The sequence below is a fragment of the Solanum pennellii genome, chromosome 3 (assembly GCF_001406875.1).
Source record: "Solanum pennellii chromosome 3, SPENNV200".
Lineage (NCBI taxonomy): Eukaryota > Viridiplantae > Streptophyta > Magnoliopsida > Solanales > Solanaceae > Solanum > Solanum pennellii.
Window position 1 is genome coordinate 63,138,738 of NC_028639.1, and position 20,396 is coordinate 63,159,133.

The following is a 20,396-nucleotide window of genomic DNA, read 5'->3' on the forward strand; positions in this document are numbered from 1 at the left end:
TTAATAGATTTAAATAGCAAAATGTGAAACTCATGTAAAAATTACACACATATTTTCATTTTTTTTAATAGAAAATTCAAACAAACATAGCCTTGAATTTCTACGTGAACCTACACCACCCATTGTTGACTAACTATAACGAATAAATCAACCCTTTAAAATTCGTAATTGTAATTAATATTTGTCCTTGGGCTAAGTGCTAGCTAATGGACAATATTTATGAAATTTTTCTTTCTGCAAAATAGGAGTACTATATTATATTAGTATTAAATTTATAAAAGTCAAAGAATATGCTTTCCCTGAGTCTACCTCCAAAAAGATAGACAATATTGAAAATAATTCTATTTTAATATATTAGGTGTCGGTGAAAATTAACAAATACACATTTGAGCTTGTACTCAAGAAAAGGAATTACATTAATTCTCGAGTACATGCTCAATTGTGTGTTAATTGACACCTCAATTAACGCTTGTACCTATTAGACACTCTTAGTAGTGAATAAAAAGTTTGGCCTCTTTTCTCAAGAGGGTTTCAAGTTTCAATATGTTTAAACATATGCTTGATGATCTCATTGATTCAAGCTGAATAAGTAATGTATTGAGCCTCAGAACTTTCTTTGTGAAGTTATTAAGCTAGGACGTTCTTACGAACACCCTCTGCTGAAAAATATATAGTAAATGTTGAACCCTTTTAGTGAAAATATTGTCTCCGTCACTGGCGGTATGGAAGCAAGAAAAACTTAGAATGCTAAATAAATGACTTTCAATAAATTACTATAATTCATACAGGTCCTTCTGTAAGCATCTTTTAGAGATGCAATCTGCATATCATGACAAGACCATATATCCAGCTAATGTCCTTTAAAGATCTTGAATAATTTACAGATTCATCAGAAACAAGTACAAATATTATAATGTACTCTTCTTCATGCACTAATACACTTTTTGGGTCAAGAAGATTTTTTTTTCTATTGGATTCACAGCTCTGAAAACATGCTGCAGAACAATAACCTTTTCTTGACATTTCTACAATTCTTAGTTATAGTATACATAATCATCTCAAGAGAATAGTTTTCATTCCAAGCCAAAACCTGACATGAAAGTTTTTGATTGATAACATCTTTGTGATTGTCAATAGCAGAAAGAAAGGTTCCCTCGATAATAAAAGCAGGAACGGTTACATAACCTGCCTCAAAGAGTAGTTGCCTCTTTTGTATCTACAGGTTCCTTAAATTTTGCCTTTTCACTGAGCTCTTGAAATGCATGTAGAAGATTCTGAAGTCTTGCAACAAACTCAATCAACAAGGACGTAAATGTTGACAGTGATAATGTACTAGCACTTTCAAAAGTCCGTACTTCACGTTCATTTAAAATCACATCTCCAATAAGTGAAAGCCGTGAAGGCCACATTGTCTGCTGCGCGAATACATCTGCTGAGGAACCCCATTGTGAAGTAGAAAAGTTGACACTTACATTTGGATTAAGAGTATCCATGTGTTTCAATGTGTGAGCAGACCTTAGATGGAGAGTTGCTTCACTAAGGGAGTTAATTACCATTGGTTTAGGTTCATTGTCCTTAAGCTCTTGTAGGCGTTCAGGATCTTCAAACTTCTTAGGTCTTTTTGAACTTTCCCAATTCTCTGCATTAACCAAAAGATAAGATTTTTGGTCAATCAACAATTGGAGATCCTCAGCAGCTTCATGAACATCTTTGAGAGGATCTCCGGGGCTTAGTTTTTCCATCTTTTCAACTTTCTCCCCAAGCAGTCTTATCACTTTAGCTCCTTCAGTCCCAACTCTCCGAATCTCCTTCATAAAAGTCCGCCTTAATTCAGATGCTGCCTACAAGAAAGAAAAAAATGCACGAAGAGAGCATGAATTTTTTTAATCTAAAATCAAGAACCATAACAAGTGCAAACAGACAATATATATATAAAAAGCTTGGTGAACTGCCATCACGTTAGATGAAATTTTGTCATGTTACTTAAGTTGAAGCTGACATTAAAGGGTTTTCTGTATAAATACTTCTTGAGAAGCTTCCTTCCAACTGTTAAAGTAATAAAAGGACGACACTAGGACAAAAGTCATCTCAACATTTTAAGGATACTTATTTGCAGAAAAGAAGATCAAGTTATAGCCAAAATGAAAGGGCGTTCAGCTAAGCTGGCAGTTTGAAATGATACACAATTGATAAGATCTGACTAGAGTTATCAAAGGTTAAAAGCACCAAGACCAGTTGGGGCATTTAGTGCAATTAAAGCATGGGATTTAGCGCAGAAAAGGTGCTAATGAAGAAAAAAGAGAAGTTACAAAAGTAATTTAAGAAAAAAATTCTACCAGTTCAAATTTTTAATTAAGATATCAAGATGGAGTTCAAAATTTTGAGTGACTGGTTTTCTTATGCTAAATTTCTCATTTATTGTTACTGATCATTAACACATCCATTCACATATTTTGTTCGTAATTTATATCACTTTGCTATGCTGGTTAGATTCCCGCTATCCGCCCAAGATCCCAAAGAAAGTAGCTAATTTTTTACATCGTTTATTTAATTTCATAAAATATCCTTAAATTACGGAGTTGGTGTAGTTGGCTGTGCTAATGGTGATTCTAACCCTCCCATATGTTTCCTTTTCCTGTCATCCTCAAGAAGGAGAAGACTGTTTCTACTGTCCAGCTAGTGCTTCGATTTTAAAGACAGTGTTCATGGATGTATTAAGGGCCTAAGGTGTTGTATTAAGGGCCAAACGACCAACCTAAGATTCAACCAGCTTCAAGGTAAGCACTCCTAAGGTAGGGTCTATCGGAAACAACCTCTCTACACTTCTCTACACTTATAAGGTAGGGGTAAGGTTGCATACACCTCCTTCCCCAGACCCCACTTGTGGGGTTTCACTGGGTATGTTGTCTTTATCAAACAATCCAGTGGCATGGTGTTTAATCTTTGCGAATGGCACGAAGGTCGATATTTGACTACTATGTAAAATTACAAAAATATAAAGGAGAAAGCTCTGAATATTTTATGAAATATATATAGCACAGCCAAAATGCAGTTCCACAGTTGAGTTTTTATCCCCAAGGTAAGTCAAACAAATGAGACCTGTCAATTACTCAACTAATCTGATATGTCAACATTCTGAAAATTCGTACTGAAGAATCAATTGAGTTTTCATCTGATTAAAAATTAATTAATAGCTCTGCGCACACCTTTCGTGTTTTGCCATAGAGGGAGTGCAAACCCTTGGCAGGTACTAACTTTATAGTCCCTATGAGTCTACCATTTCCTAATCATGGTTATGTGGAACTGCACCCGAAGGGTGTGATCTAGCGGTTAATAAAGTGGGTGAAAACCTTGGAGACTAGGGTTAAATAAAACCCAGCAGAGACTAAAGAAGTTAGGCGATCTCCTTCCATCTTCCTAAACCTTGGTGGCAACGTTACCAAGTAGCAGGTACTCGGTGGAATAGTAGAGGTGCAAGCAAGCAAAACACCGACACCACCATTATCAAAAAAATAAAAAGGTTACGAAGAACTGCACAGGTCGAGTATGCTGATTAATTCAAGTACTTCTCTCCTATACATATGCTAATTAATTGAAGTACTTATCTACTATACATCTAAAATATTCCTATTGATCAATGATTATTCAAGCTGCCTAATTCTATAACAGACTAAAAACGAAAAAAGAAAGAAAGTAACTGGCAGGTATGAGTTAGGCTTCAAACATGTGGAATATAAAATAACAAAAAAATCTGTGCAACATATTGCTTTACGCTAAGTTTGAGTTTTTTACAAAAAGCTATACCTGTATTTCCGAAAGAATACATCCATGCATTGCCATTATCATGAAAGCACAATGCCGTAGTGCACCACTGACTCTAGTATATTCAACCCAAGGATAATTGAGCATTCTGTAACGTCCATGAGGGGGTTCCCACACAGCAAAAGCTAACTGAACCAAGATACCAAAATTAGCAACCCAAGAAAACAGATATTGTTCCACCATCCCTAATGAATGTCCAAATTCTTCTTTTTTTCTCTTTCCATCCAAAATATTGTAAAGCTACACTAAAAGTTACACGTGCTCAACATTTATTCTTAGATTTCTTTGATACACAAAACTTATCAGCCTCAAACTATTAGTTATATGTTCTCTACCTTTATTCCTCGATTTAGTTAGTACACAAAACTTACTAACCTCCACATGATACCCATTTAAAGTTGAACACTTTCAGACCTTAGGATAATATGGTGCCAGATGGGACATTCAACTTGGAATGGAGGAAATACAACATATTCACAGTTAAGCATCAATAGCAACATAGAATTACCAGAGAAGCTTCTTGGCTGGTAGACTCTACAGCAGCCCTGTAACCACTGTAGATAGGATCATCAGATGCCTGGTAAAGAAGAATTTTTGATGGTATCCTATCGTATTCAAGACATTGCAAATAGTCATTGACACAACCTAAAAAAGAAGTATGCAGATATCAGTCAAGCATATCATGTTTATGTTGTCCCAAGACAACCTAAAGATAAGAGAAGAAAGAATCTTCACCTTCCAAAGAAGTAGCGACACCCTTAAAGTTTTTCACCACCAATTTGTGCAAATCTTCACCAGCCCAAATGGGGAAGATGCATATATTTATAACCAAACAAACAGCAGCTCCAACCCCAATAAGCAACAATCGAGAAACAGCTGTCTTTACAAAATCCGAAGTCCCCGATACTAGCACTATACAATATGTCAATAAGAAGACCCGGAATCCATATTCATACTCCTTCAGTGGAGGATACAATTTCATATAAGTCGCACAAAATCCTGAGTGAAAGAGAGAAAGGTAGAGATAAGAGAGGATAGAAGTGATCTCCTCGGATATATATATGTATATATATATACACACACACACACACATACTTTCACCAAAAGGTATAAGGAAATAGAAAGTGAAAGCAAAAGAGAGAGAGAGAGAGAGAGAGAGATTAGCCATAGTATGTATTTATATATTATAGGAAAAGTGCAGATTAGGATATCATAGTATGTATTAGCCATGGAACATATAATCATATAAATGCCTTTATTAGCTTTTATTCCATGTAGTAACAAGCGAACTCCTCTCAATGTCCCATTTAATGCTTAGACATGATACAAGAAGAAATATGGTGATCCGGACTGTGATATTGATGCATAAGGTACATGGGAGGTAAGATAAGCTGAAAAAAACATTCCTTTCCTTTGAACAACTGTTATAGAAATGTGAATTTCTTGAAATCTGAATTAATGCAACGTTCTTCAGTAAGCTATTGAACCTAAGCATTTTATTAAGGGTGCTATACTGATTTATTCTTCTTTTATGAAGTTGAAACCCGAGGGGCATATATGTGTCGAGAGGTTCGCTAAATTCAAGTGGAGAAGTACGCCTTTGTCTACATAGTTATGATTGATACTTTAGTTGCACCTAATATAGGTGCTTATTTTGAGGAGATAATAGTTCAGATTCTTTCATCTTTTCCTTCTCCAGTTTACTGTTCATGTCACCCAGTTGCCAGGCTGGAAGAAGACCCTCTTCTATATTTCTTGCTCCATTTGTGCTACTAATTACCTCTAGTCTGAAATCCTTCTAATCCAATATTCCAAAAATATACAATATAGTCCAAGAAGAAATCGAAAACACTCGAATCCTAATTTCAAAATTATATGAAGAAGCAAGTTCACGCCTTTCTGCATAAGTTGCTGTCCTCAAACCACGATTATGAAAATTTGGCCTTTTGCCCCCTTCAATATTCTGAAGACATGAAACCTATTCAGAGGACGAATTAAGTAACAGTTCACATTGCATTGAACAGTTGAAAGATTGAAGCCTAATTCACAGAAGGACACGAATTAAGTGCTCAAGTTGCATCAAATTCAGAAACTTGATATATGGTTCAACTTTCATTTTCTGTCCAATTTGGCTTTTGCTTTTACATTTATTAACTTACATACTCAACGTATTTAAAGTTTGACAAAGTTTCTAGCTAGATCTAATTGATTCCGACTTCACTTTTACAATCTCTAAGCTAATGAAGAGAAAACAAGACAAAATGAATACATAACCTTTTTCATCATGATTCATTAATAAACACAATTACAAAACTTGAAGTATACTAAAACGCTAAAAATTGAATCCGAACCTGCAATAAATACACTGATCACAATCAAAATCTCTCGAAATCCTCCAGCCATAAGAGACAGTTCTGCAATGCCCAAAGCTAATCCTCCAGCAGAAAATGTCCCCAAAGCCCTGTTAAATCCTTTGTTAAGCGTCGCCCCTACACATTTTAAGTTACAATAATCTCAAATTAGCAATAAACATAAAAGAAACTGCAAAAGTGATACATAAAAAAAAAATTAGGAGATCCCTTCGTTAGCTCAGTTGGTTGGTTATCTGAACTATCTAAACTTTCATCTTATTGGTGAGGTTTCGATTTTATCAATACACTCCCTAATTTCCTTCTCTTATCCCAATTTTCGTTTTTCTTTTTTTTTCAAAAAAAATGAACAGATTGGATTCAAATCCCTTCCGGTAATAACCCTTCCCTACCCCGATTCAAAAAAGAAGAAGAAGACGAGATTTTCACATACCTATGCTGAATTCAAAAACGACGACAACGGTAAGAATCGCCCAAATGGAGTGGCTACCAATATAGGGTATGGGTTCTTTGAAGAAAATGAGAATCGAAACAAGGGCAAGAGCAAAACCCACTTTAGCAGAAAAGATAATCTTTCTCGGATCACTTCGACCCATTTTAACTGCTTTACTTGCAGCTTGTTTGACATTGTTACAGTACTCAGAAACTCGATAACGAATACGTTCTAGAAAGTTCTCGTTTCCAGTAAAACCACCACCACCTACACTCAAGTCTGAGTAGCCTTTTCTGAGTAGTAACAATCTTTCTTTGCTTGTTTCATGGAAGCTCTGCTTCAATGAACCCAGATATGCATTGCCTGCTGCTGCCATTTTTTGGATCAAAATTGATGAAGAAGTTGCATGATTCTTATATGGTGTATAATCTGATCTGAATTTGACTAAATTATTGAGATTCTTTATTGTTTTCTGTCGTCAAATGGATCTCAAGATTGGATGTATTTGGTCTCTGTTTTTTCACAAAAATCAATTTTTCATTTTTCAACAATCAGTCCTAATCGTATTTATATTAAAATGGGAAAAACGTCAAATCCGGCAAAATTCACTTTAGTACTTTAACTATACGAGTATTTAATACAATTTAAAGATGTTAATAGGTATTTAACACCCGCATAATTAAAGTACTAAAGTGAGTTTTGCTGCCAAATTCAGGGAAATTTAATATATTTTCCCTATTAAAATTCGATTAATGATTTAACTTATTTATATAAACTTTACATGTATTGTTATATTTGTTTGAGAAAAACGTCTGAAATATATTTAAATATTAATTAGAATTGATATAACAATATCGAACTTTGAAAATGATCTTTTAATAGTATATTCTAAAGGTATATATATATGTGTGTGTGTGTTTGTGTGTGGCTACGTTTATATCATAAATATTGCTTCACTATTTAATGTGTCGAGTGGATTCATATATATCTTTTGAAATACACTATGAAATAATAGTGTAAGAGGGTAAAAAGTCGTCTATAAAATTTAGCATCGTAACAGTAATTTTGATTAAAATTAAAATATTTTTTAAATTTTTTTCCCTACTTATTTTATTATAAATAAATGAAGTGGTTATTTAATTATTGATATTTTATTGCATTGTTAAATTGTAAAAATTAAAAAGTTTTATTTTGTTTCACGATGATTTTGGTGGGGGTGGTTGTTTCTTTTCCCTTTCTCATTATTTAATTTAATTGTTAAATTTCTTGTACAACAGTTTTATTTTGCATTCTAATGTCTTTTCATAATATTGTAAGTTAGTTTTTTAAAAAAATTGATATATAATATTATGTAATGCTAGAAAAATGATATAATTTAATTAAATGTTATATTTATCAGAATAATATTGCAAAAAAGAATCTTGGTTTAATTAAATGTCAAAAACTAGCTTAAGAGAAATAATTATTCAACTTATATAAAGAGATAAAAGTACTTCATTCATCTTCAATGTGAAATTCTTCATCCATTATCCCGCATATCTAAAAATATCGTGTAATATTAGTGTATGCACGATTGATCGGACAATTATCATCTCCTACTGAATGTGTATTCTATCTATTCAGATTCAACTTTAATATTTAACTAGCTTTGCATTTAACAAAAATCCAACAATTAGCTTAAAAAAAAGAAAGAAAATTATCTAAAATTATATTGAAATCCAAGTCACCTTATCCAACTCTGGTATGAAATTTTTCATTTATCAAATATAATATAAGATGAAACAACACATGACAACCATCCAAATAAGTTATAATTTGTAACTAATTTCTCGATCAATTACATTAAAAAAATATTTTTAATTATCTTTTCTAGTTGCTTAAACTTTACTATTTGTTTTCCTTTCAATTTACTTCTCTTTTTCTTTGTAAAGAATATTTGTCAATTGTCACGCCATATAGTAGCATGCCTTATTTGGAAAAAAAAATATTATCTCCACTAAAAAACATATCAAATTACGTAAATATTAAAATATATATATCTGTAATTATAACTAGTACTTTAACAAAATGAACAATTAATAATAATAATAAGGTTCTGAAGTCAATGAGCAACCGCCAGTATGGATAATTAATAATTAATCTTCATTTAATGATGATAATAATATCATTTTATTATTTGAGATAATAATATCATATAGTTAGTCAGCTCTTTTAATTCCATTAAATCATTAAAAATTTGAAGTCAATAAGTAGGCCGGTTACTTATACAAAGTTGTACGTAGCATTTTGGTTTGAATAAAATAAAATTAAATACTATGAATAGTTTTAATATCCTGAAATAAACTTTGAAAAACATTTTCAACCATAATTTTCTATAGTTTCACAATATGAATTAAATAAATGGAAGTAATTATATTTATTGTGTAGCAATTTTAGTGATAAATCATTTACTTTTACAAGTTGATATATCTCTCGAGGCAGAAATAAAGCTAAAGAGTTGCACTAATTTTATTTTTTTTTATACATAAGGTTAATTTGACTTATATGAATTTTAAAAACATGATTTAGTGATCGACGAGGTCAAAATTCCCCAAAGGTTGTGTCACCAATTTTAGATTATTTTTAGTTTTTTTTTTCTTGGTCTGGTTTTGTAGTTAACCATAGCTTTCAGTAATCACATTAACATCAGAATTATATATACTAAGCCACTTTATATTGCGAAATAATTATATATTATCTCACTAATTAATAATTTTGTATAGATTTCAAATCAGACACATCATTTCTTAATATTTCTCCCTTCTTTCTCGTGCTCTCTTCTTCTTTGTCTCACTGATACGTGTATTTTTAAACCAAATAGATTATGAAATAAATAATTTAGAACTTTTTTTTTTTAAAAAAAAAGTACAAATCAAAACAAAACTAAATAATTGTCAAAGTACTGTGAAATAGTTATTGACATATATAATTAGTATTATAAAATATTTTTGAGTTATTTATTAAATAATAAGGGTATTTTTTTTCTAATAGGTGTGAGGAGGAGTAAATTTGAATAATTTTTAATAAGTTAAAAGAGCATTTTTAATTCATTAGATAAAAGAGACACAAATTTGTTCCAATAGGTGAGATGATCAGTGGCGGAGGGCTAAAATTCACGATCTGAATTTTTTTTTTACAAAAGACATTAAATACTAGACTAACCTTCGACTTATTTTCAGAGATATCTACTTATATATATATATATATTTATTATCCTACAATCTTTTCGTACTTATACAATGTAAATTTTCGATAAAAGGGACAAGAATAGCTCCGCCCCAAAGATGACTGAGAAGGACAATTCTTTTTGTTCCATTTTCTAAATTACTCTTATTTCAAAGTTCATGGAGCAAAATAAAAGCTAAAAGAAATAAATTGAAAAATAACATGATAAGGCGAAATAAATTAGTCTTTTTCCTTAGCTGCCTTACTCAATTTATCATCCTACAATCTTTTCGTACTTATTCTATATTTGATTTTTTTAAAAATAAAAATCTTTTCGTACTTATTCTATATTTGGATTTTTGTAAAATAAAAATCCTACCTCCGTAATTGTCTAAAGGCCAATATTTCCCCATTTATTTATGAGATAGCGACTAATAAGTTGATAGCACTAACTTCATAAATGTTGTGCATCTCATAATTGAATCTTGATGATTTATTTCAATTATGAGCCTTCTGGCCATCGGAATTGACCACAAAAATTATTTGACATTTATTTAGGGATAAAAATGAAATTTTATTGAGAATCCAGAAGTGCAATAATATCATAGTACTCGCTAACTTTTACTGATATAACTTACATAAATATCATAGTGTAAAATCTTAATTACTTTCTATTCCTATTTATTTTTATAATTACATAAATCTCATATTTTCTTAAACATTTCAGATACATAATTAAGGATCTGGATACATTATTGTCGATACATATCAATCTGTTGCACTTATTAAGGAAAAAAAAAGCTATAGAATCAATTTAGAATCTCATAGTATCCATTTGTTGCACTAATTAAGGAGGGAAAAGCTGAAAATTATATTAAGATTTCATAAATTACGTTATTTCATTCAAAATTATTATCAAGAATTCAAAATCCTATAGTGTAACAAACCAAAAAAATCAAAAAAAATAATAAATCTCTTCTTCTTGTTTATCGTTCTCTCTGTTTCATAAAAAAATTTGTCGAAATTTTGAAAATCGGGATGAGTTATGAAGGATTGTATGGAACTGTTGTTGGACAAACGATTTCTTTTGTAAATCTTCAAGTTCATCGAATATCTTTTCGATTTTGATTCAAGATTGTCGAAAAATTTGAGAATCTAAATTCTTCTCCAGTTCATTGAAGATCCTTTCCGTTTTGATTCAAAATTGTTGAAAATCTTGAATTTCAAAATTATTCTCCTAGTTCATTAAAGATTCTTTCAATTTTGATTAAAAATTATCAAATTTTTCGAGAAGATACATCGTGAAGATCCTTTCAATTTAAATTGATAAGTGTTGTATTTCTACTAGGTACACTAAATAAGAAAGTGTTGCCCATAAGATTTTAGGTTTGAGATCAATACATTATTATTTGGTAATTGTTATATAACAAATACTTTTAGTATAAATTCAAATTTACGTATCATAACTAAAAAATTAGTGCATGATAATTTATGTTCTTTTGTTTGAGATCATGAAGATCCTTTCGATTTGAATTGATAAATATTGTATTTTTACTAGATAGATTAAATAAGTAAGTGTTGTCCATAAGATTTTAAGTTTGAGATCGATACATTATTTGTTTGGTAATTGTTACGTATCAGATACATCTAGCATAAATTTGAATTTACGTATCATAACTAAAAAAAAGTTTATGATATATTATTATTTATGTCCGTTATTTTATTTGAGAAATACTACACTTTAAATTTTAAAAAAAATACATTATAGTAATTGTTTGAGATCGATACATTATTATTTGGTAATTGTTATGTATCAGATACATCTATTATAAAATTGAATTTACGGATCATAACTAAAATAAGCGTTGATACATTGATCGTTAAGTAAGATACATTACATTTTGTACATGATACATTAATTTGATGCGCTAAATACATTAATCTGATGCGCTGATACACTAATTTAATGCGCGAAAATGAGGAATTTTGGAAATTTGTAAAACAATAGATTTTAAGCTCGAGCATGTGTCCTTCCTCGATTTCTCCGCTCACAAATGTATCACGAATAAAGTTTGGTATTGTGTACGTATACATATTCTTCTAAATTTGAATAACCGTAGAAGACACATAGCAACACTTGATACATGATAAAATGATACATTTGGTAGAGACTACTCTTTTCATTTCATAATGTAGTTTCACCAGCACAAGAGGATCTCCAAGAAACGATTTTTTTGCGAGAAGCAATATGGATACATCATCTCTTTTACCTTTCCCTTATGCATATTGTGAAGGTGAAAATGGAGTAGGATCTGGTAGTTCTTTGGAAAAAATTGTGAAGCGAATACTTTATTGATTTTTTTTTGAAAAAATTGTGGAACGATATTACTGAAAATAGAGAGAATAAATCTGAAAATTAAAAAATGAAGGAAGTAAAGATTGAGGGAGCGAAAATAGGAAGAGATAGAGTGAGTGAAAATAGAAAGAGGTTGAGATAGTGAAATAAGGAGTAAAAATAGAAAGAGAAACGTGTATAACTTTATGTATCTGGAACAATGGGTGAAAGGAAAAAGAGGAATTTTAAAAATATTTTTAAATGGTAAGGAATAATAGAAATTATGAAAAATAAAGATACGTATATAGGTAATTTATCCTTAATAATATTACGCTTATATTAATTTCATTTTATCATATTTATTATTGATTTGAAAAAACATAATACTTTTTTGTTAGTTGATTTTGTAATTTTTTCTGAAAAAAACCTCTTTATGAATAAAAATGGTGACATCAAATTAATGTTCAACATTGCACACCTACACCCAACAAAAGCACTTGATGGAAGAGAAAATCATGGGCATCTTCAGTGTTCTTCAAATTGCAATAGATATAACTAACCAAAAAAAACACAAACCGCATCAAATCGAAAAAAAAAAATTGACTAACCATTTGGTTTGATTTGATATGTCTCTAATATGTATTTACTCAAAAAGATTTGAATCTCCGACAAAGGAGGTGGTTAGAGTTTTTGAAAGACTATAATATGAGTGTCTTTTATCACCCGGCAAAGCCAATTTAGTTGCGGATGCCTTAAGTCGAATGTCCATATGGGTAGTGTGATCCATGATGCGAAAAAAGAGTTAGTCCGTGATGTGCATAGGCCGGTCCAATTAGGAGTCCAACTAGTAGATTCTTCAAAGGATGGTTTCTTGGTTTATCATAGCTCCGAGTCCTCCTTAGTGATTGATGTGAAGTCCAAGCAACACCTTGACCCTATTTTGATGGAATTGAAAGAATCCGTACTTGGGAAAGCCTGAAGAAAAAACCTATCTTGATTTGGTTTGGTTTTAACTTGAAAAAAAAGAACTCGAACCGAAACTAAACCAAATCGAAAAACAGCAAACAAGAACAATATGAAAAAAGAAAAAAAAAAAAGAATGATCAATGGGCATGTCCTTTCAAGGTTTGCTTCTCTTTGACCGCTGTTGAAGTTTACTCACGGGGTGTTACCACGAAATATTGATTTCTCTCTTTCTCTCTCTAGATCTCTCATCTCTTTCTCTCTAAAGTTCTTGTGTTCTTCATTCATCAAGTGTGTGTATGTGGATTCGATCCTAACAAAGGGGACTGTTTTTCATATGAGCTATATATAAAACATGGCCCAAAAGTAGTTAAAACGGCACATTTAGAGCGTTCTTCCCCAAACATTTCATTCTACTCTCTATCTCCAAGAATAACCTGCAGGCTGCAGCTACACTAACACGGCGACTTCACACTTCAACCGTTGCACGTAGTCCATGTAGAGCATGATCAGGTTTCTGCACGGCAACACCAGTGCTGTAGAGAGGTAATAAGTTACAAGCAAACAGAGATTCCTTGAGCTCATGCCCTTGAGGTTTTCTAAAGCTCCTCTAATTCAACCTTAAACACGGGCAAGACTCTCATGGGATCGATATATCAGGTTGACAACCTCTAGTTGCGGGCCACATATGTGTCTTGAACCTCGTTAACGAGAACTACACAGATAACTTAGATAAGAGTGACTCTGCCAAAAAAAGCAAATCAATCAATTCATTAATGTACAAGAACAGTTGTTGAGTGGATCAAAATTGTTGCAGAATACTTGGAAGCAAAGTTGGAAAGCATGTAATATATAACAATGATGAAATGTGAGTCTTTGTTGAAGAAAATTTGGGGATATTTGTAGGGTGGGGGGCTAGGGCAGGGGAGGGTGCTGAACCAGTGGGGAAACTTACTGAGAGGAGTTCCAGACATTGTTTAATGAATCAGACAGCAACAGAGAACGTCTGAAGGGAAAACTGTTATATGATTCTGTTAGATTAGCTGATTGAACTTCCCTTGCAACTCTGGAATCGTTTGAAGTTTTGTGATCTCCTCTTGATCAAACTTGCATTTGTCGTGACACTAACACCTCCACATGCTCCTTCCTCAGTCAGCTATTTACACCGTTTCATCCTAAGAAAAGAAATGTTTCTCAGACTATATTCTGGAACTTGACATGCAATAGCACTCGGGATTTATGGAATTTCTGATCCCACAGAGGACAAGAATTAACTTTTCAGGCAACGCCATCATTTTGCAGGACCAGACACCCTGACAAATTTGTTCATCCTGAAGCTTTTTGTATTCCTCCTCTTTGTGACAGCAGTACTCTTCAACTTGGCTAACTTTTCCCTTCTCCCCTCAATGTCAGCTTGAATAACTTTTTCCCTCTTTTCATTTGACAGCAAAGCAAGCCTCGCAAACTTCCTCGGGTTTACTGGCCCAAGCCTTTCATTAATTTCCTTGAAAGCAGGAACAAGGCCACGCCTAATAAAACATCCTTCAATAAGCTGCATTGAGTTCATCTCTGGAAGGCTAGGCCTATTTTTCAACTCAAGATCTAAGCAAAATGGGGAATCTTTCAACCACATTCTTAAGGAATGAGCTTTTGCAACAAGTATTCCAGTCCGAGTTTTACAAGGTAGAAATGGAGAACCCATCTCCCAAACGTATGCCTTCACTGTACTATTTAAAGAAACTCTGTTGTAGTCAGATTTACCAGTAATCAGTACGACGGATTTGGGAGATTCAGGAAAGCCCTCCAAGGATGCATCCTGCAGAAACAGTAAGATTATGTCAAGCTCTGTTCACTTTGGGCTACCTTCATGAAACTTTGACAAGATCGGTAAAGTCATCAAAAGGATCTTATAAAGCAACAACTATAATGCAACAGAACTTTGATTTATCCCCTCAAAGAACAAAAATGGAATTTCGTCAATGTCAAGTTTGTTAGATATAGCTGGGGGGGATTGGCTGATAAGATCGGCACATTTAATCACAACTCAAGTTTTATGATGCTGCAATTAAGCAACTTTGTTTTGAACTCATCAATAGGAATCGGCAGAGAGGAGCTAGTTCACAAACCCTCCTACTTGAAAAAGAATCCTTATATAGAAAATATGAAGCTTTAAAGAGCTTGAACACGTTTTCTTCGTTTGGGATACGGTCATGGAATATAAGCTTTTAAAGGAAAACATTGCCTGCATATGGTCAAGCCATAATGTGAGACCAACAAGAGCAGCACCCGCAGACAGCTTCCTGAAGTCGGCCCCCCAATCCTTGTCAGCCACTCTGCAGAATAAGATGAACATCCATTAGATAAAAATGCAAAAATAGTAAAGCTTCAAAAAGAGATTGTCATGAAATGCATGTCACAATCTTGACGTCCATGTGAAGATTTAAGCAGACCCTCCTTGATCTTAGTTTTGATGCAGCATTCATAAGAAGCAATTTTAAACAGGGTCTTCAATGGAGAGACAAAAAATAAGATTAAGGAGGGTCTGCTTAGTTCTTTACATGGACATCAAGATTGTGACATGCATTTCATGACAATCTTTTATTTGAAACTTAGTTTTGATGCTGCATTCACAAGTATGCGATAACCCAAAAGAAAAGCTGCAATCCTAGGCTAATGAAACCTTAACTATCCTACCTCAGTGTATGATTCCTGGGTAATTCACTTTGAACCAAGTTTCTTGACCCTCACACAGAGGGAGGGGGGAAAATAGAGTTCCAGCGGTCTATAATGCACCATTTAGGTAGTGTTATGGTTACCTATGAAACCTTTATCCAATAGTAAATCTACAGCCGCAATTCCAGCAGGAATTTGAGTCTGATTTCAAGAGAACTCCTAAAGGATTTGAGGAGAAAGGAAGACACAAAAACTGGCATTTTAATCTTTCAAAGAGACAATTATGAACAACATATTCACCAAATGATATCAGATGCTTCGAGTAAGAGGTGCAAATCAAATCAAATTTCATCTGGAAGATCCCTGTGCATTCCATAAAAAAAATACAAAAGAAGTAACACAAAGATTAAAATCAAGAGGTTTCCAGGTGCCATGTAGTTTTTAAAAGTGGGATACCTAAGCTATACATCAAATACACCACGATTACAAGTATAGATTTCCCTATTACGTTGCAAGCCAAGTCAATGTACCTGAAAATATCATTATGGTAAATTCTCCTTTTAATAGCCAGCTGGAAAACCCATGAGGCTGTGGCACGGAGTTCAAAAGCCCATAACAGGTCTTCCAAAGCATTTACAAAATTCAATGCTGCTTTATCCTCTGCAGTTTCAATTTGCTCCAGGTACAGGTCTAAGTCCAACACCAGAGACTCTGAATTTTCTGTTAGAAACCTGCATTTATGAGACAAACAGTTAGTGGAAGTAAGGTAATGGAAGAATATAGCAAACCCATCCCACAAAGACACCCACACACCCACAAAATAGAAGTTTTTGAAGAGAGAAAAGAAAATTAAATTCAAATTGTGCCTGATAGGAAGATTAAAACCAGCATCAGCGACAGCATTTAAAAGAGTTTTGGCTTCAGTAATGTATTCGCATAAACTAGCGGCCCGGATAAAGCAAGTCCATATCCTGTGATCTGGTTCTAGACCATCCCCAATCATCTCCCTGAGCTTTAAAAGGCCAGTCTCGTAATCTCTGCTTTTGAGATACGCATCAATAACAGAGCCATATTGTAGAGTACTGAGATTTACACCATTTGACTTTAGACTATTCAGCACTTTCTCAGCTTCCATTGGCTGGCCTGAAGTACCATATGAAGTCATCAGCAAATGCATTGTAGCATCAGATGGTTCAATCCCTGATTCCTTCATCTTCTCTATTAGTTTTTCAGCCTTGGAATGATTTCCAGAGCTTCTATACATTTTCATCATTAAGTGATAAAAAGAACGATCGAGGTTATGTCCTTCTGACCTCAGGCTTTCGAAGAGTTCTTCAGCTTGTTCCAGCATCAGCTCCTTACAAAATGCAGCAATCAGGCTTTTATAAGTGTCTCTCTCAGGAAACAGACCCAGCCTTTTCATCTCATGCACTAACAAAAGAGATTCATGAGGTCTACGATCTCTACAGTACATTATTATCAAAGTATTGTAAGTATCCAAATCTGGTTTGAGTCCAGCTTCTTGAATTCTCTGGTATATGTGCACTGTCTTCTTGAAATCTTCAATTCTAGTATATAACTTGAGCATTGAATTCCATATTGAAAGATCTGGCTTGAATCCAGCTTCCTCCATTTCAGAAAGCATGGCTTCAGCATCCCTCACTTGTTTAGTTCTGGACAGTAACCCAATTATAACTCTATAAAGATGCATGGTAGGTAAATATCCAGCAGCTCTCATTCCATGGTAAATTTTCTTCACTTCAAATACATTACCAGCTTGAGCAAATGCCTCAAGCATCAAAAGAATGGAACTCTTACTAATCTTAAAACCCATATCTTGTAGTTCCTGGATCAGAACATACAGCTCGTTTAATCTACCATCAACAATTAATGCTTGCATGAGATTGTTTATGGTATCCACTGTAGGGGATGGACCATTTCTCATCATGGTATTGAAAACAGCTCTAGCTTTCTCATAGAAACCACTTAAAGCATAAGCTTGTATTAATGCATTATAAGCCGTCCTTCCCACAACACCATACCGATGTTCTATAGTTGCCACAACACTCTCTGCCTTTTCAACTACTTTGAGCTTACCGTATGCTTCAATAAGACTTACATGAAATGAGATGTCACCAAGGAGCACACCATTTGCTTCAACCTGGTCAATCAAATAATGTGCTGTTTCTGGGAAACCCATCTTGCAGTAAATGACAGCGATTGTTCCACAAATATCCTGAGAAGGTTCTACACCCTTGGCCCTCATATCAGAAAATATCTGAGAAGCTTCAGCAAACAGTTCAGCCTCCTCGCAACACTTGATGAGGGACTCAAACACAGAAATACTGAATGTATATGAATCAGCTGTCTCGCGGTATTCATCCAGTGCAGCATTCAAATTTTGAGCTTTGCAGTTAATAATTATTGAGGCATCAATTATAAGTTTCTTGGACCTGGAATCATGCTCTTTCACAAAGTTCAGCAACTCTATAGCTTCTGAGATCTTCCCAGATGAACTGTATGAACCCAAAATAGACAACAGGTCATCATGATTAAATTCAGAACCCTCCTCAATGACTAATCTCAACATTTTGGCTGCAAAGTCATAGCATTCACCCTTTATAAGTAGAGATGATATGGATTGCGGACCCAAATTACCCAATTCTTTCAAGTCCTTGATCACAATCTGGATATTTTCTTCTTCATTTGCTCTTCCAAGAGATCGGAGCATAAATTCATATAGAGCAAGATCAGGCGTGAATCCATTGTGCACCATGTCATGATACAACATCATTGCTTTCTTGGTCTCACCAAACCTCAGATTCATGTCCAGCATCACTGTGTAAGCCAAGTGATCAGGTTGAATTCCAGAACGTACCATGCAGTCGAACATATCTTCTGCGTCAACCCTCTTCCCTGCCTTTGCATAACCACAAATCAAGGCACTGTAAGTTCTCACTGTTGGCTTTATCCCTGCATTCAGCATCTCAGACATCACTTTTGAAGCCTCCGCCATTTTATTGTCTTTCCCTAGTGAGTCAATAAGAATAGTATATGTAATTACATCAGGGCTTCGACCAGAAGACGTCATGTCGTTGTAGACTTGTAATGCAAGGTCATGCCGACCCTGTTTCCCATACATGTCAATAATGGTATTATAAGTCATTTCGTCCTTCCCAAAACCCATGTTCACCATCTCTTCGCAGATTTCTTTAACCTTCTCAATATTCCCCTGCCTAGCAAATGCATGGAGCAGTGAATTATATGTCACTGCATCTGGATAAAAGCCATTTGCCTCCAGTTCATTGAACAGCCTTGCAGCCTCACCATCCATTCCACATCTCCCAAAAACTGAAATCATAGCATTATACGTCCACAAATCAGGTTGGCATCTATGACTTTCCATATCATTAAAAACTTTTACAGCTTCCTCAACATTTGATTCGCGTGAACAAGCACTAATCAGAGTGTTATAAGTTATTATGTCAGGTTGAATTCCCGAACTCCTTACTTCATCAAGAAGTTCAATTGCCAGGTTTGGTGTCATAGGGCCTGATTTGAGACGCGCATTAATCAAAGTATTAAAACTCACAAGATCTGGCTCAAGCCCGCGCTCATGCATTAATTCAAGTAACTGCTGAACCCGGGAAAACCTCCCATTTCTAGCGTAAACACCCATCATTGAATTATATACTTGAACCGTGTTTCCAATACTTTGCTCTGCCCGCATAAAGATCTCCACAGCCAATGCTTCCTGGTTAGCCTTGCCCAGCACAGCAAGTATTGTTGCAAGCATTCTGGCATTCGGAGAATACCAATTTCGAAGATTCAACCATTCATAAACCTCCAATGCCCTTTGCCAACTAGATTGACCAACCCATTTCACCACAAAGCAAAAATCAGTAGGGGTCATTTGCACCATCTTTTCATCCAGCACATCAGCAACAAACTCCTCAGATTTCAGCCCCAAAATCTTATCAGTTAAAAATTGTACCCTCTGACGCCAATCTTTCGCCCTCTTGAGCGCAAGTTTCGTCATTTTCTTCGCCCTAGTCCTACTGGGTCTACCCAAAACCTCTTGGGTTTCATCATTAGATTGAAACCCATTTGAGTCCAAAGACTCTTCACCATTCTTCTCCATTCTTCTCCCCTCATAAGAAGCCACATTCCCATCACTTCCCGAATCAAATTCATTATCTTTTACAGATGGGGCGGCAACAGATAACGGGGAGGGCTGTGAATTTTGATGGGTTTCAGTGAATTTCAAGTGGGGCCATCTAGTAGATGGAGAAGCTCTGGTATATGTAAATTTCTTGGGAGTAATATCTCGCTCTTCACTAACAGTAGAACTAGTAGTAGCAGAATTTGAGGAATCTAGAGAGCAAGAACAAAAAGGGGGTTTTCGGGTTACCTTTGATTTTGCTGTTGAGCTGAACTGCGGCGGAGCAATACTCAGCAGCGCCGTGGATGCCGCCATGCCCCTAAGAAATTGCCTTGGGAAGAATTGAAGCGAGTAGAGAGCTTCTATTGTTTGTATTTGCTGTTATAGAAATTGACAAGATATTTCTTCTTGTTTTTTGGCGGGTTGTTTATCAGA

General features: G+C 34.3%; 2 protein-coding genes across 5 annotated transcripts; both read right to left on the reverse strand.

The window, feature by feature from the left end:
* Positions 1-792: 792 nt before the first annotated feature.
* On the reverse strand, positions 793-7,157 carry LOC107015048 (aluminum-activated malate transporter 4-like). Its single transcript, XM_015215209.2, has 6 exons — positions 6,625-7,157; positions 6,174-6,311; positions 4,558-4,821; positions 4,331-4,467; positions 3,805-3,951; positions 793-1,841 (listed from the first exon to the last, which is right to left on the reverse strand). Exons 1-6 carry the CDS (start codon positions 6,998-7,000, stop codon positions 1,191-1,193), a joined length of 1,713 nt encoding a protein of 570 aa, XP_015070695.1. The 5' UTR covers positions 7,001-7,157; the 3' UTR covers positions 793-1,190.
* A 5,537-nt stretch (positions 7,158-12,694) lies between these two features.
* Positions 12,695-20,396, reverse strand: LOC107015226 (pentatricopeptide repeat-containing protein At3g18110, chloroplastic). Of its 4 annotated transcripts, none has more exons than XR_001456306.2 (5): positions 16,666-20,394; positions 16,330-16,530; positions 15,369-15,459; positions 14,082-14,942; positions 12,695-13,138 (listed from the first exon to the last, which is right to left on the reverse strand). XR_001456306.2 is itself a non-coding variant. In XM_015215427.2 (4 exons), exons 1-4 carry the CDS (start codon positions 20,274-20,276, stop codon positions 14,418-14,420), a joined length of 4,428 nt encoding a protein of 1,475 aa, XP_015070913.1. In that variant the 5' UTR covers positions 20,277-20,394; the 3' UTR covers positions 13,881-14,417. The 4 variants fall into 4 exon arrangements, 1 of the variants encoding a protein (XP_015070913.1); XR_001456305.2 differs by lacking the exon at positions 12,695-13,138 and adding an exon at positions 13,196-13,870; XM_015215427.2 differs by lacking the exon at positions 12,695-13,138 and having other exon boundaries at positions 13,881-14,942.

Bases quoted from the DNA above. Each gene is read 5' to 3' on its own strand.
- LOC107015226 (XM_015215427.2), bottom strand. From the start codon at position 20,276: ATGGCGGCATCCACGGCGCTGCTGAGTATTGCTCCGCCGCAGTTCAGC. The intron at 15,460-16,329 runs GTACATTGACTT...CTTATTCTGCAG, and splicing joins TACCATAATGATATTTTCAG to AGTGGCTGACAAGGATTGGG. The intron at 14,943-15,368 runs GCAATGTTTTCC...CTGTTTCTGCAG, and splicing joins TATGGCTTGACCATATGCAG to GATGCATCCTTGGAGGGCTT.
- LOC107015048 (XM_015215209.2), bottom strand. From the start codon at position 7,000: ATGGCAGCAGCAGGCAATGCATATCTGGGTTCATTGAAGCAGAGCTTC. The intron at 4,822-6,173 runs GTTCGGATTCAA...TCTTTCACTCAG, and splicing joins GATCAGTGTATTTATTGCAG to GATTTTGTGCGACTTATATG. The intron at 1,842-3,804 runs GTATAGCTTTTT...TCTTTCTTGTAG, and splicing joins GTATTCTTTCGGAAATACAG to GCAGCATCTGAATTAAGGCG.